This window comes from Cyanistes caeruleus, chromosome Z, assembly GCF_971803275.1.
Source record: "Cyanistes caeruleus chromosome Z, bCyaCae1.hap1.1, whole genome shotgun sequence".
NCBI classification, from domain to species: domain Eukaryota; kingdom Metazoa; phylum Chordata; class Aves; order Passeriformes; family Paridae; genus Cyanistes; species Cyanistes caeruleus.
Genome location: NC_141732.1, coordinates 864856 through 877558, shown reverse-complemented (window position 1 = coordinate 877558; position 12703 = coordinate 864856). Strand labels below are relative to the sequence as shown.

At 49.7% G+C, this 12703-nt stretch overlaps 2 protein-coding genes and 1 long non-coding RNA gene across 5 annotated transcripts in view; 1 reads left to right on the top strand and 2 right to left on the bottom strand.

Annotated features, from left to right (window-relative positions):
- Positions 1 to 574: 574 nt before the first annotated feature.
- ZCCHC9 (zinc finger CCHC-type containing 9) lies at positions 575 to 5903 on the bottom strand. 3 transcript variants are annotated; one of them, XM_086868051.1, is made up of 5 exons: positions 5539 to 5903; positions 4206 to 4356; positions 3889 to 3981; positions 2933 to 3001; positions 575 to 1539 (listed from the first exon to the last, which is right to left on the bottom strand). In XM_086868051.1, exons 1-5 carry the CDS (start codon positions 5806 to 5808, stop codon positions 1424 to 1426), a joined length of 699 nt encoding a protein of 232 aa, XP_086724177.1. In that variant the 5' UTR covers positions 5809 to 5903; the 3' UTR covers positions 575 to 1423. The 3 variants fall into 3 exon arrangements, with proteins under 3 accessions (XP_086724177.1, XP_086724176.1, XP_086724178.1); XM_086868050.1 differs by having other exon boundaries at positions 575 to 1534; positions 5539 to 5902; XM_086868052.1 differs by lacking the exon at positions 5539 to 5903 and adding an exon at positions 4978 to 5066 and having other exon boundaries at positions 575 to 1534.
- LOC147647962 (uncharacterized) lies at positions 5754 to 12266 on the top strand. The gene is made up of 5 exons (XR_015280520.1): positions 5754 to 5905; positions 7440 to 7483; positions 8425 to 8659; positions 10244 to 10386; positions 12165 to 12266. It is a non-coding gene; the product is annotated as an uncharacterized LOC147647962 (long non-coding RNA).
- Positions 12256 to 12703, bottom strand: part of CKMT2 (creatine kinase, mitochondrial 2) — a 24102-nt gene continuing 23654 nt past the window's right edge. The window contains exon 11 of the mRNA XM_086868053.1: positions 12256 to 12489. Within this exon, the coding sequence (XP_086724179.1) occupies positions 12370 to 12489 (120 nt within the window). The 3' untranslated portion in view covers positions 12256 to 12369. The remainder of the gene's footprint in view (positions 12490 to 12703) is intronic.

Genomic DNA, 12703 nt, shown 5'->3' with positions numbered 1-12703 from the left:
GTGATGGCAGAGCCGCCCTGGGTCCCTGTGCTGGTGAAGAGAGACCCCTAATGTTGGCTGTGGACACAGGCAGCGGGAAAACGAGCCCAGATGCTGCCTGCACCAGGCACTGTCAATTAATGCATTTACACCGCTGCAGGCAGCCCCTGCACAGGTGCATTCCTGCAGCCACAGCACACCCCACTGCCTGCCCAGCCCTCCCTGGGCAGCACTGCTACCACGGGGACAAATCCACGGCCCCAAGGCTGCAACAACACATTACAAAGCCAAGGAGCCGGGAAATTATCTAAAAAGATGCTTTTTAAACAATATACTCAATTCTTAGAACAGAAAGGCAGGCGCTTCTTAAGCTGGGATAAATGTCTGTTGCCAGAATGTCCACAGTAAGCTGATAGCTTTGAGTTTTTATTCAATAGTTAATTAAAACCCCATAATTAATCTTTGGTTTTATTCACATCCACTCCTCTTGCCCATTTAAAAATGTGCTCAGATTAGTACGAACTGAACATACGCCCCCTAACTCAGTCTCCACAGCAGCACCAAGAAACCAAAATAAGACCTCTAACCACTGAAATTCTTTAGCAGCATTTTATTAAAAACAATTACCTGTACAAATATAAAATATCTCCACACAATTTCATTCCCCATGTTTGTTTTTTGCTGCAAAAAAAGTGTGTGGGGGGAGCTCAGGATGCACTTCTCAGTAACGCTGCAGGAACCCTGTTTGGAGTTGGTTTCCTTATGTTTCCTTCTAATATCCATCAGTTTTTACAAGGCTGCAGTCTCTATTTAAAAACAGTAAATCTGCCATGAAGCAGGCAGGTGCACTACAAAGAAAAGTTTACTCCCAGCTCACCAAGGCATGGAAACTGCAGATTTTTGAGCATTTTCTTTGAAAAAGAAGTAAATAACCTAAGAAAGCTCATCACTTGCTCTCCAATTCTTTAGGGGTGTGTTTCACCACAGGTTTCAGAGGAAGGGCTTGATTCTGTTAGTGAGCAGACTCAAATGAGCCCGTGTGCATGACCAATGGATGGCTGACAGTAACACGTACTGCCGTCAGGAACTGCACCCCGAGCTCCACAGGGCTGATCTGTAACTTCAGCACAAGGCTGCTCAAGCTGGAACATACACAAGAGGGAGTTCATTATCCCTAAAAGGAAAAGGCAAATCCAAACCAGAATCCATCACGAACCTTTAAAACACACCCACAAATGCTTTAACAAAATAGCCACTTGCTGTGTTCCTGTTGTTCCCAGCTTCACAGTGAGACAGGCAAGTTTGGGAGGCAAAGGGGGAAAATGAGGGGAGGAAAACACCCAGCAAGTCCTCTGCAGCCTGCTTGTTCTTCTGGATCTGCTCTCTGTCGTCACCACTCTGGAGTGCAGCAGTGCAGGAGAGCTGATGGAGAGCCAGGAGTCCTTCAGAAAGTGACAACTTTGGGTCGCTTGGGCTGCGCTCTCTGCGGCGCCGGCGCGGCCGCGACGTCCTCGTGGTCCGCGCTCAGGCCGGGGGTCCAGCGCCCGACTGTCACCTGCTCTGCAGGGACACAACACAGCAGTGCCAGGGCCAGCTCTGCCACCTGCACAGCCTGGGGGCTGCCCCAGCAGGGCAGAGAACCCAGCAGGACACAGAACCCAGCAGAACCCGTCAGGACACAGAACCCAGCAGGACAGAGATCCCAGCAGGACACAGCAGGACACAGAACCCAGCAGGACAGAGATCCCAGCAGGACAGAGATCCCAGTGCTGCACACAGGGAATGCCACAGTACCCACATCTGCCTCTGGACACCACAGCTGGCCCAACCTGCCTGAGGAAACTGGCAGCTGCTTTGCCAGCTCTCACCTGGCCTCCTGTACCTGAACATACTCTGCACAGTGCACACCTGATCTCAAAGAACATCACAATTCTTGCCCATGGTGTCACAGTTCCAATTAACTACACTGCTTCTAAACAGCAGTGCTGGTTTTGAAAGAAGTCCCTTTGGAAAACAAACAGCACTTACAGTCCTCATCATGGATGTTAAACTTACCAGAAAAAGGTGGGAAAAATCTAGTTACAGGCTTCTAAAACATCAGTCACCCAAGTGGGCACAGCCTCGCTACTTGCAGATGAGTTTGGGGAAATTTCTGTCTTTCGGTGTTATAAACTTGTGTCATACCAAGTCTGACCCATTCTAAACGGGCAAAGCAGCACACACCTAGAATCCTACATATGGTCCCAGACCTTAAAAATGTCATAGGATCAGATATAGAAAATGCCATAAATACTTCTTACATAAATTTCACTGAAGTGGCTAATTATTTTCTGGCATGTTAACTAAGTGTCATAGAAACAACGTAGAAAAATGCAGAGGTGTGTCAGCACTCCTGTAAGAGGATCACTTCTCAAACCCTTGTTTGATACTTTGCCTCCTGTAGCACAGTGGGGGTTTGGAGAACCTAATTTAATTTTTCCACCCAGATGGAAAGCTGAAGAACAGGTAAGAAAGCAGTTCAATAGCTGTGAATCCAAAGCTGGACAGATCTTTGTCCCTGTCCTGGGTGCCTGACACACCTGCCTGCACACAGCACCACCCTGCAGCTGGCATTGGGTTCAGCTCCAGCACTTCACACTGAAATCTGCAAAAAGCAGCAGCCACCTCTGCTGCACAGCTGCCAAACCGTGAACATCAGCACAAATACAGGCCAAAAAAGCACGGATTATTTCATATGGCCTTCAGATACACACAAGAATAACTTTTTTTTTAAAAAAATACAATTATTATATCTTATTTTTGCATTGCACCTCATTGCCTCCTCCACACCCTGCCTGAGTGTCCCAACAAAAGGTCACCTCTGCTGCTTCCAAGTTCTCTTCCCAAAGCCTTTTCCCTGCCCACAGCCATGCAGAGCAGGGCCCACACCCTCCCCACACCCCCTGCAGCTCACCTGCGTTCTGCTTCTCCGGGCAGTCCTTCTTGAAGTGCTCCACAGAACCACAAAGTTTGCAGCCCCCACCTGTTCACACACAAAGTTGTTACTCATCTGAGGGGGAAAAAACCACCACAAAACACCCAGGAAAATACCCTTCCCATGTCTGTGAGGAATAGAGCTGTTTGGAGTCACACTGTTCAGTACAGCATCACACACCACAGATTCCAGCCACTGGGTATTTCTGATTTGCTGGAAGCTCTCTCTTTGAGAAACGGGCTGAATTCTGCAGAAATCCATACTCAAAGGAACTTTAAAAATTGACAGGGGCTCCTGAGGGAGGTGATCCAACTGCAGGTACTGCGATGTGAAATTCTATACACCACAAAATTCCACAATACAAACACTTGGCAGCAAGGTGATTTTTGTTACACTTGAACTGGGCTGCAGGATCACCTTCCGGAGTTTGCCAAGACCGCACTTTGTGCTGGGAAACACCAGGAGACAGAATGCTGGTTGTTGGAGCCAACAGAGCAGTGAAACCTTCCATGTGAGACCCCATTTCTCACTAAAGTCACTCAGACTGGAGATACTCTCCCTTCAGTACAACCTCCCAGAATCTTCAGCTACTGTGTGAGAACATTCTTACCACCTCCTCGGGTGCACCTAAATACACACTGCCTACATTCACACAGGATTGTGTTCCTTTGTGCATTTCCTGATACTGAGGCACGTGCAAAGTCTCACACTTTGCACCTCATCCAGACATTTAATATAAGCCTGCACTTAAAACAGAAATCCCTAGGTAATTATTTGACAATGAATTCCCCAGAATTACTCTGCTTTTACTGAAAGATACACGGGAATTCCTTTTAGCCACATTCTCATTCACCTGCAGTGTTACTTTTTTCTGTACCAGGTAAGAAGAACACAGAAATTTAATTTTACTAAATGTAGTGAATCAGTACACTCACCTTCAGCATACAATCCCTTGGGATTATCTGGACAGGACCTTGACAGATGCCCCATCTCACCACAGATGAAACATTTTGCATAAGGAAATGGCCCTGCAAAATCCCACAGCGTTTATGGTCCACATCAAAAACCTTTGTGAAGTCACAGATCCAGCACAGCAATGACAATATTTTAATCACTTCACGCTACAAATTACTGTCAGGTTCCTCATTACCATACTGCAAAAATTAAATTTCTAGCAGACAAAGCTTCAGGGTCAGCAGTCAGACAATTCAGACCCAAGCACTTCACAACAGCACAAATTCCTGAGACCCACCAGCAGCTGGATCCACCTTGGCTCTGCATTTGCTGATGTCGTGCTCCGTGGATCCACAGCGGTAGCAGATCCCCGTCCCCATGTCTTGGCTCTCCAGCACTGCAGGACAATCAGCCACGCCATGGCCAGGTTCTCTGCAGTGGAAACACACCTTGGAAGAGGAAAATCCAGTGATTCTGTGAGTGGCAATCCTGGCAAACCTGGAAATCCCAGCCTCACTGGGCCTAAAGAGTAAACGCAATTTTGTCCCCAGGAAAAAGCAGCCAGGATGAGGCTTTGCGTTCTGCCACCTAACCACATTATTATGGGCACTTCCCTCCTTTAACCAGCAACACACAGTTTGGTGAATCACACACAGAAACTATCTTAGTTTCACCCAGGAACCAAGAGGGGCTGGGGACTCCTCAGAGGGGCAGGGGGAGCAGTGCTAAACCAGGAGAGCCACGCTAAAGGCTACAACTGGAGCTGAAAGTCATCTTTTGTTCCAAACTTCTCATCTTCCATCTGAAGCACGCTGTGCCTGTGGCAGGGGAAGGCTGAGCTCTTGCTGAGCCCCACAGCAGCAGCACCACAGGGAGAGCCTCCAACATGGGGCTCTCTTTCAGCAACGTTGTGAGAACGTGACTGGGGGTTAAAAGGGGGAATTTCAGGGGAAAATACAGTGGATGGGACCCCCTCTGCACAATCCAGGCAGGACTACCAGGAGGGTGGAGCAGGGCAGAGACCCCACAGCTTGCCCAAAATCTCTGCAGAGGAAGGGACCTGGTGGTACCTTGCAGCTGATCAGCCACACAGCAGCTGAAAGTCAACGGGGACAGAGGAGGATGTTCTGGATCAGCAGCTGTGGTGAAATCCCTCTGTCTGGACTGAGCACATCCCACCCCAGGGCCACCTCAGGTATTGCCCCGAGTCACCCACTGCCACGGTACAGCCACCCCTAAGAAAGACATGTGACTGAAATCACCAGATCTCCACGTAAAGGTAAACAAAACTGTATAAAAGTGAATTAGGAAGAGGGAGAAGTTTGGGAGGACTCCATCGTAAGCTGTGGGACCGGCTGAACCTACTGTTCCCCAGAGGGCCCCAATAGGTGAAGACTGCTCTGTGTGAGCCTCACTAGGAATCAGAGCTTGTGCATTGCTCTGAGCAGATTGCTCTGGACACACTTTCGCAGTCAGAAGCTGCCACCGGCATCCCTCGAGCCTTAACCCGTCACATTTTATTACAAAAGGTGTAATTGCGCCCACTGTTCACGCCCCCCGAACGTGAGGGCTTTGAGCAAAAAGGGAGCGTTCCTTCCTTTTTCCCTCCGGGGCTGCAGGGCAGGCCTCACCATGGCGTTTCTCTTCCTCTCCTGCCTCCTCAGCCTCCTGCTCTCCCGCCGCCTGTCCTTCCTCCGCGCCTCCTCCTCCTCCGCAGCCCGCTGCTGGCCGCGCTGCTCCGCGAACCCGTTCACGTCCTGGTTCTCGTACTCCTTCTTCTTCCTCCTCCTCTTGGCTGCCGGCGGCGGCTCCGGCTCCCGGCCCGGCGCCAGCTGCTCCCAGGGCGTGGCGGACAGCGCCCGGGCCCCGGGCGGGGCGCTCCGCCGGGCCCAGCGGGTCATGGCCCGGCACCGGCACCGGTACCGACACAGCTACAGACACAGCTACAGACACTGCCCCGGGAAAGGCTCCCGCCCCGGCACGGCCGGACCGCGCACGGTGATGACGGAAGGGAAGAGGAGGAGGAAGAGGAGGAGCGGGAGGCCGTGGGGAAAGACGGGATGGGGATGCCGGGGGCGGAGGTGCCTGAGGGGGCTGTGGGGACAGTCCCACCCCAGGCAGGGGAGGGCCAGCTCGCAGTGTCCCAGGAGCTGCCAGCCCCAATGTCCAGCCTGGCCTTGGGCACTGCCAGGGATCCAGGGGCAGCCCCAGCTGCTCTGGGCACCCTGTGCCAGGGCCTGCCCACCCTGCCAGGGAGCAATTGCTGCCCAAGATCCCATCCAGCCCTGCCCTCTGCCACTGGCAGCCATTCCCTGGCTCCTGGCCCCGCAGCCCTTGGCAATTGTCTCTCTGCACCTTTCCTGCGGCTCCTTCGGGCCCTGCGAGGCCACAGGGAGCTGAGGCCAAAGCTTCTCCTGTCCGGGCTGAGCAATGGCAGCTGTGGCAGCCTTTCCTGGCAGCAGAGCTGCTCCGTCCCTCTGCTCATCCTGGAGCCTCCTCTGGGCCGGCTCCAGCAGCTCCAGCTGCTCCCTGGGCCGGGCCCGGGCTGGGGCAGCTCTGCAGGTGGGGTCTCAGCTGAGGGGCAGAGGGGCACAATCCCCCCTGCCCTGCTGCCCACGCTGGGGCCCAGCCCGGCACCTTTGGGCTCCCAGGGCTCCTCCGGGGCTGCTCCTCCTGCCCAGCCCAGCACAGGGTCTGGGGTCCCGTCCCTCAGCAGCAGCAGCTCTGCAGGTGAGGTCTCACCTGAGGGCTGACCTGAGCCTCGGCGGTGACCGGGACAGTCCCCGGGGCTGTGCTCCCGCAGGAGGCCACTCAGCAGCCGAAATAAATGTTTACGAGCCAAATACTGCTTCCCCCGCCCCATCACGTCAGGCTGGTGCATCTTGTGCTTTCCGCGTTCCCCCAGACCCCCGCGACGGTCCCTGGCTGATGTTGTAAAGGTATATATGCATTATACACACGCTGTGTAAAATATATACAGAATATTGTCCTTGCTCTAGGAGTTATCCCTAGCACTTGGGTCTCCCTGGAGGAGTTGGATTTTTCCGATTTCCCGGGGTTTTGAGCCCGCTAGAGGGAGGTCTGCACAAAGCGTGTGTGGAACTGCTCCAGGCAGGACGAGCAGGGCTGGAACGGGAATTAGCGCTGACTGCAAATAAAAATAACTGATGAACGCTGCTTAAAAAACAGGAAAGAAAACCAGAACGGACCAGTATGTCTTTTTAAAAATAAAAACACTCCCTTTGCTGGTGTATTTAGTTTCAGCTCAGCCACAGCCTGGGGTTGCTGCTGCAGCCTGCTCTGCTTTCTGCTTTGGTGAAGCCCTGAGTGTGCCGTCCTGTCTTTTCCAAGCGGAATTCTGTCTGTATGTGTGTCTAGGCAGGATCAGCCATCCCTAACATCCAGCTTTGCCGGCAGTGGAAAAGGGTGTAGGACACCTTCCTGATAAATCAGACAGCGTTTACCTCAAATATCACTTATTTGGCAGAGGCAACAGCAATTTAAATTTGCACTGGTTTGGGATTTGTTGCAGGTTGACATTACTGGGCTGGGAGCTCCCCTGTACCTGGGCACCAGGTGAGTTATGAGCAGCAGTGCAAAGAATTGCATCAATTTTTGCTTTTTTAAAAAATTTTGATTTTTTTTTTTTCCCTTAGGAACAGCAAATTGTATGAACACAGCATAGTGTTCATATGTTCAAAATCCTCATACCCCCAGAAGGAGGTTTTGCCTGCTGAAGGTGCAGAAGCTTTGGTTGTGCACACACAAAACTGATGTTATCTTTGTTCACTCTATTTTGCCTGTATGGTTTGGGTAGTTAATACTACTTGGCAGAGTGTCAGGGTGACTTTTCCTGGTTATTTTAGTTTGAATGCAAGCCTGGGGAGAGAAAGAAAAAATAGGCCTTGTTCCCTCTTAAATGATGTTATATCTGCAAAACTACGAGGCTCCTGTGCAGGTGGTTCACTTTGATTTATTCTCCATAAGATGAGCAGGTTGCTTAGCATTTACTGCTCTGCTTTCTTGTCAGTGCTAAATGATTATCTGTGCTATATTGAATCTTAAATATTTTTGGATTCTGATGGCTGCAACCAGGGCAGCAACCCCTTTTGTGAGCCTGTTCAGCTGACCAGCATGGATGTCATTTCCACAGCTCACAGTTGTCATTCCTTCAGGATATTTAACAAGAGCTTAAATAAGCTGCTCCATCAACTTTTGTTGCTGGATCAACTCAGATATTGATTGCTTTGTATTTATTAAACGTCTAAGTGCCTGAATGAACCTTTGAAGGTTAAGGGCTGTGGTCAGTTATTTTATTTGGCTGTTTTACACTGCAAAGCTGCTGTTTGTTTTTCTTTTATCAAAGTGGCAATCTGAGAAACGTGGCTCGAGTAGGAGTGTTACACATGCACTGCCAGGATAGCACAAGAATTTTACCTGATTTGATTTTTGGTGGCTGCCTGTTAAACAGAAAACACTGTTTTCTCACTGGGAAATGTACTTTTTTATTTTTTCAGAAACCCATAGTGAGGAAATTAAGGAATTTAAACTTGATTTGCACAGCACTTCACCTAAGGTTGTGTCTTCAGATCACAAAGTTGTAGTTTCTATGGTTGAAAGAGCAAAGGAAGAATGGGTTATCCTCCTGTGTTTGGATAGTCTTTTCTGCAGTATTGGCTGTACTTTGAAAAACTGCTGCATTTCACAGAGCAAAGGAGAAAGAACAGGCTGAAACTGCAGGCAGCAGCACAGGTACAGATTCCTTGGGCAGAGGGATCAGCAAAGGAGAGTGCTCTAATCTTTTCAGTATTACTAATTTCTTTTATTTCTCTCCGTCAATTTCGTCAAGAAAAGTGTAAATTCTTCATATCTACAGGGGAAAAAAAAAAAAGTAGAGATGCCAGTAATGAGAGCTGAGACAGATATTTCTTAAGGGTGTACACTGAAAACTTACAACATTTTCAAACCATAATACACATAAAATGAGCTAAAAATTAACTGGCATAATTTACCAACTTCTTTTTCCGCTCTGCTGGGTTCACCTGAATTCCCTGTGGATATAAAAAACCTAAAAATACTTTCATTACCCTCGTTTACTGATAGACTTATTACTGTAATATGACTGATATTTTCTCATTAGGAGCCAAATATGTTTCTATAATAATTTAGGGTGAATTAAAAATGTGGTATCAGCCATCAGCAGTAGGCTGGGCAGTAGGTGACTCCATGCCCTCTTGGAAGATTTGGCTTGGTAGGACTTCTGTATGCATTTTGGTGTTTCCCCCAGGCCTTTTTGCAGTTTAAGTGACTGTTTAAGTCTTTAATCTTTTAATTAAACCTTAGGCTGAAGGCAAACTGTAAGAGGCACTGCAGGGGAAAGATGAGCATGCAGGTCTTCAATTGCATTGCAGCAAATCTTATTAGTAAAATAATTCTGTAACTCATTCCTCGTGTTATCTGCTCCCTCTTGGTTTTGATGTTTATCTCAGGTGTGCATTGGTCCTGCAGGAGTGACAGGGTCACGAACCTGCAGAGCCTGTTGTCAGTTTTTGCTGGGGCAAAAGGATTTCAGACAAGGATTTCAGGTGTGAAGTGTCACATGTGAGATCAGTTTAAGTTGTTGTAGCTAAGGACTTCACAGAATTTGTTTGGGTTAGGAGGGACCTGAGAGCTCCCCCAGTGCCACCCCAGCCATGGCAGGGCCAGCTCCCAGTGTCCCAGGAGCTGCCAGCCCCAATGTCCAGCCTGGCCTTGGGCATTGCCAGGGATCCAGGGGCAGCCCCAGCTGCTCTGGGCACCCTGTGCCAGGGCCTGCCCACCCTGCCAGGGAACAATTCCTGCCCAAAATCCCATCTAAAGTGACCATTTTCTCTTGTTTTGTAATGGGAAATGGCTGCCCAGTTCCCACCCTGCATGAATTGCCTAATGGAGCACAGGTGAGTTCTGGCAGATTTGGGCTTTGATGAAGAGATTATTGCTGACTTGCTTTGTCAGGAGCATTAGAGAAGTGCTTGAGGCATGGCACATAGCTCCTGAGGCACCTAATCAAATATATTTCAAAGATTTATAGAGAATCAGTGTCCATCAGGAAAGAATTTTGTTTGGAAGAAAAGGATCTCGACAGTGCAGTACTTGTGGCGCGGGGACCATAAGTATGAGAAACAAGAAGAAGCATTTTATGTCTAGAGTTAGTGCACTAACCCAGCTTTTCGGGTTTTGAACCTTTAATATTTCCTTGTTGAGCTGTTAATCTGTGTGCATTTCTTTCTTTGTGTGGGCACACAACCTTTGAGGTTGTTTGTTTCCTGCTGCACCATTCTCTGTCGTCGGGAGCAGTGCAGACACCTCCCAGCTGGCCCTGAGGGGCACTGACCCTGCTCCACTCAGAGGAGAACGGGCTCCAAGCAAACAGAAAACTGTCCTGAGCATTGCCATGAGGGAGCAGGACTGAGCACACATGTCCTGCATCGACTTAATAGGTAGGTCACTGCCCAAGTTTGATTTAAAACATTAATTAGTGATGTGAAGAATGAAAATATGTCATTCCTATGAAGCAGCTGAGCTGCTCTTGCTGACCATTTCGAGGTCATGGAGAGAGAGAGAAAGGTCACAGGAGTGGAAAATGTAGGTGGCAACAAGCCTTTGCAAAATAATCCATGTGAGGAGGAGTATTTTGGTTGTGAAGGACATGCTTGGAAGCCAACAGTACAGAGAATGCCGCAGCTGGAGCAGAGCAGGGAGTGAGCCATACCTGGGTGTCCCTATTTTGTGCAGGCTTACAATTGCCTGTCTGCTCAGAGCACAGGATTGCTCTGGGTTATTTGCTCATCTCAGGCATTTTGCAGTGATTGGTTCAGCCAGGGATCACACCTTTGTGTAGGCTGAGGGTGTTCTTTACCAAAACAGCCACCAATCCCACCCCAGCCCCAGCGTGGATCAGATTTTTTGGAACCTTGTTCCCTTAGTTTTGGGTATCTCTGGGTCTGTTCCAACTTCTAAGCACCCTTGGAGGGCAAAAGGAATTCCCAGTGTCCTATCCTGAGTCTGCTGCCTCCTGTCCTGTCACTCTGCACCCCCAAGGAGACTCTTGAGCCTGGTTTCCCCTGATGCAGACCGTGGTGGACATCATTAAGCTATCCTCTTAGCCTTCCTCTCCCAGGCCCTCCTGTGCTGAACCCCATGAGGTTTCCTGCAGCCCATTTCCACTGTGAAATGCTTTCTCAAGGGCAGCCCTGCTCTCCAGCTTTTATGTGGCCCCATCAGTGGGCTGGCTGGCTGGGTGATGCCCCTCAGGCTGTGGTTAAAGGCACTGGAGCAGAGCCATCAGCCCCACAACAGCCCCTAGGAACTCTGTTAGCAAGTGGCAGCCTGCTGGACAGTGTGCTGCTGCCCTTCAGCAGCAGAAAAGCAAATTACAGGCTAAAATCTCAGGGCCCACAGTTGGATTTTGCGTTGAGCTGAGAGTTTTGGAGAGCCGACAGTGAAGCCTTTCCAGTTTTGTTTCTATGTAAAATCAGCAAAAGTCTGTTTCCCTCCTCCAGAATTACTATTATTAACCATCATTTGGAAAGCCAGCAGCAAAATGCTAGGGAATGTGCCCAGCATAGATGAGGAAGTAACAGCAATCACATGGAAGCTCAGCCTGCCTTACACTCAGCAGCTTCCCTTCTGAGCCAGCACACCATGCTGCTGATTTTCAACAGCAGCTAATTCACCATCTAGCTCTCAATTAGCTTCCAATTGTGACTTTTAGAGACTGCAGCCAGCTATGGGCCAGCTATCCAGCCACAGCTCTGCAGATATGACTCACCCAGGGACCTTCCTGAGGAATGGTGTTCTGGCCCTGCTTCCATATGTGCAAAAAAGAAGCAATCAGTGTGACTTTGAGCACTTGCTGGGCTTTTTTCCTTTCCACTGTGCTGCTGAGCACATGGGACCATGGAGATGTGAGTGGCAGCCCATCCTCAGGCACTTTGGGGAGTGGCAGCTGAGCCAGACCCCGCTGTCTTTGAAGCTGAGAGGTGCAGGAGGGGGCTGGAGCAGGCTGTGCTGGTTTGGCTGGGATGCAGAACATCAGCAAACTGAGCTGCTTGCTGGTTTTTGGGCCAGTCTGCTGCAGCCCAAGGGCACAGGGCAGAAATGAGCAGGGTGCTTATAGGAGATGTTGTAAATATGTCCAGAAGTGCAAGTGCTGCACAGAATTAGAGATTTGTGCCTTTTGCACAGCTGAAGTGGCACTTTTCTTATCACCAACCAGGAAAGGGCAGCAGTGCCCCCAAAAAGAGCACACCCCAGTAAATCTGCACCCAGACCAGTCTGTGCCAGTGCAGCCAGGCATGGAGGAGACCTCGGGTGTCAGGTAGTGTTTTATTACACAATGTATTTATACAGAGATGTACAGGGGTGCCTTTCCATCAGAACGGCAGCCACGTTCCCCTCAGCTGCAGCCATCAGCAGCAGCTTCATCTCCTGCCAAACTGGGGCAGGGGGGGTGGCACCTTGATGTCTTGACCTTTTTCCAGTTTCTTCTCGCAGTCCACGAGGTAATTGACCCCGTCGATGACAATCTGGACTAGCTCCACCTACAACAACAAGAACAAAATTGTAGTAACAGAAGGTTTAGCACATCTGTTAATAGAAGAGTGGGAAGTTGAGCTGTCACAACAGCAGAGCTGCCAGTGAGGAGGGTCACAGACATCACACCTCCTCTGGCACAGGGAGCAGTGGCTGTGCAAAGCCACAGTAATTCCCTTCTGTTTGCCCCAAGTTTGGGCCACCAGCAGCAGAAACCTTCAG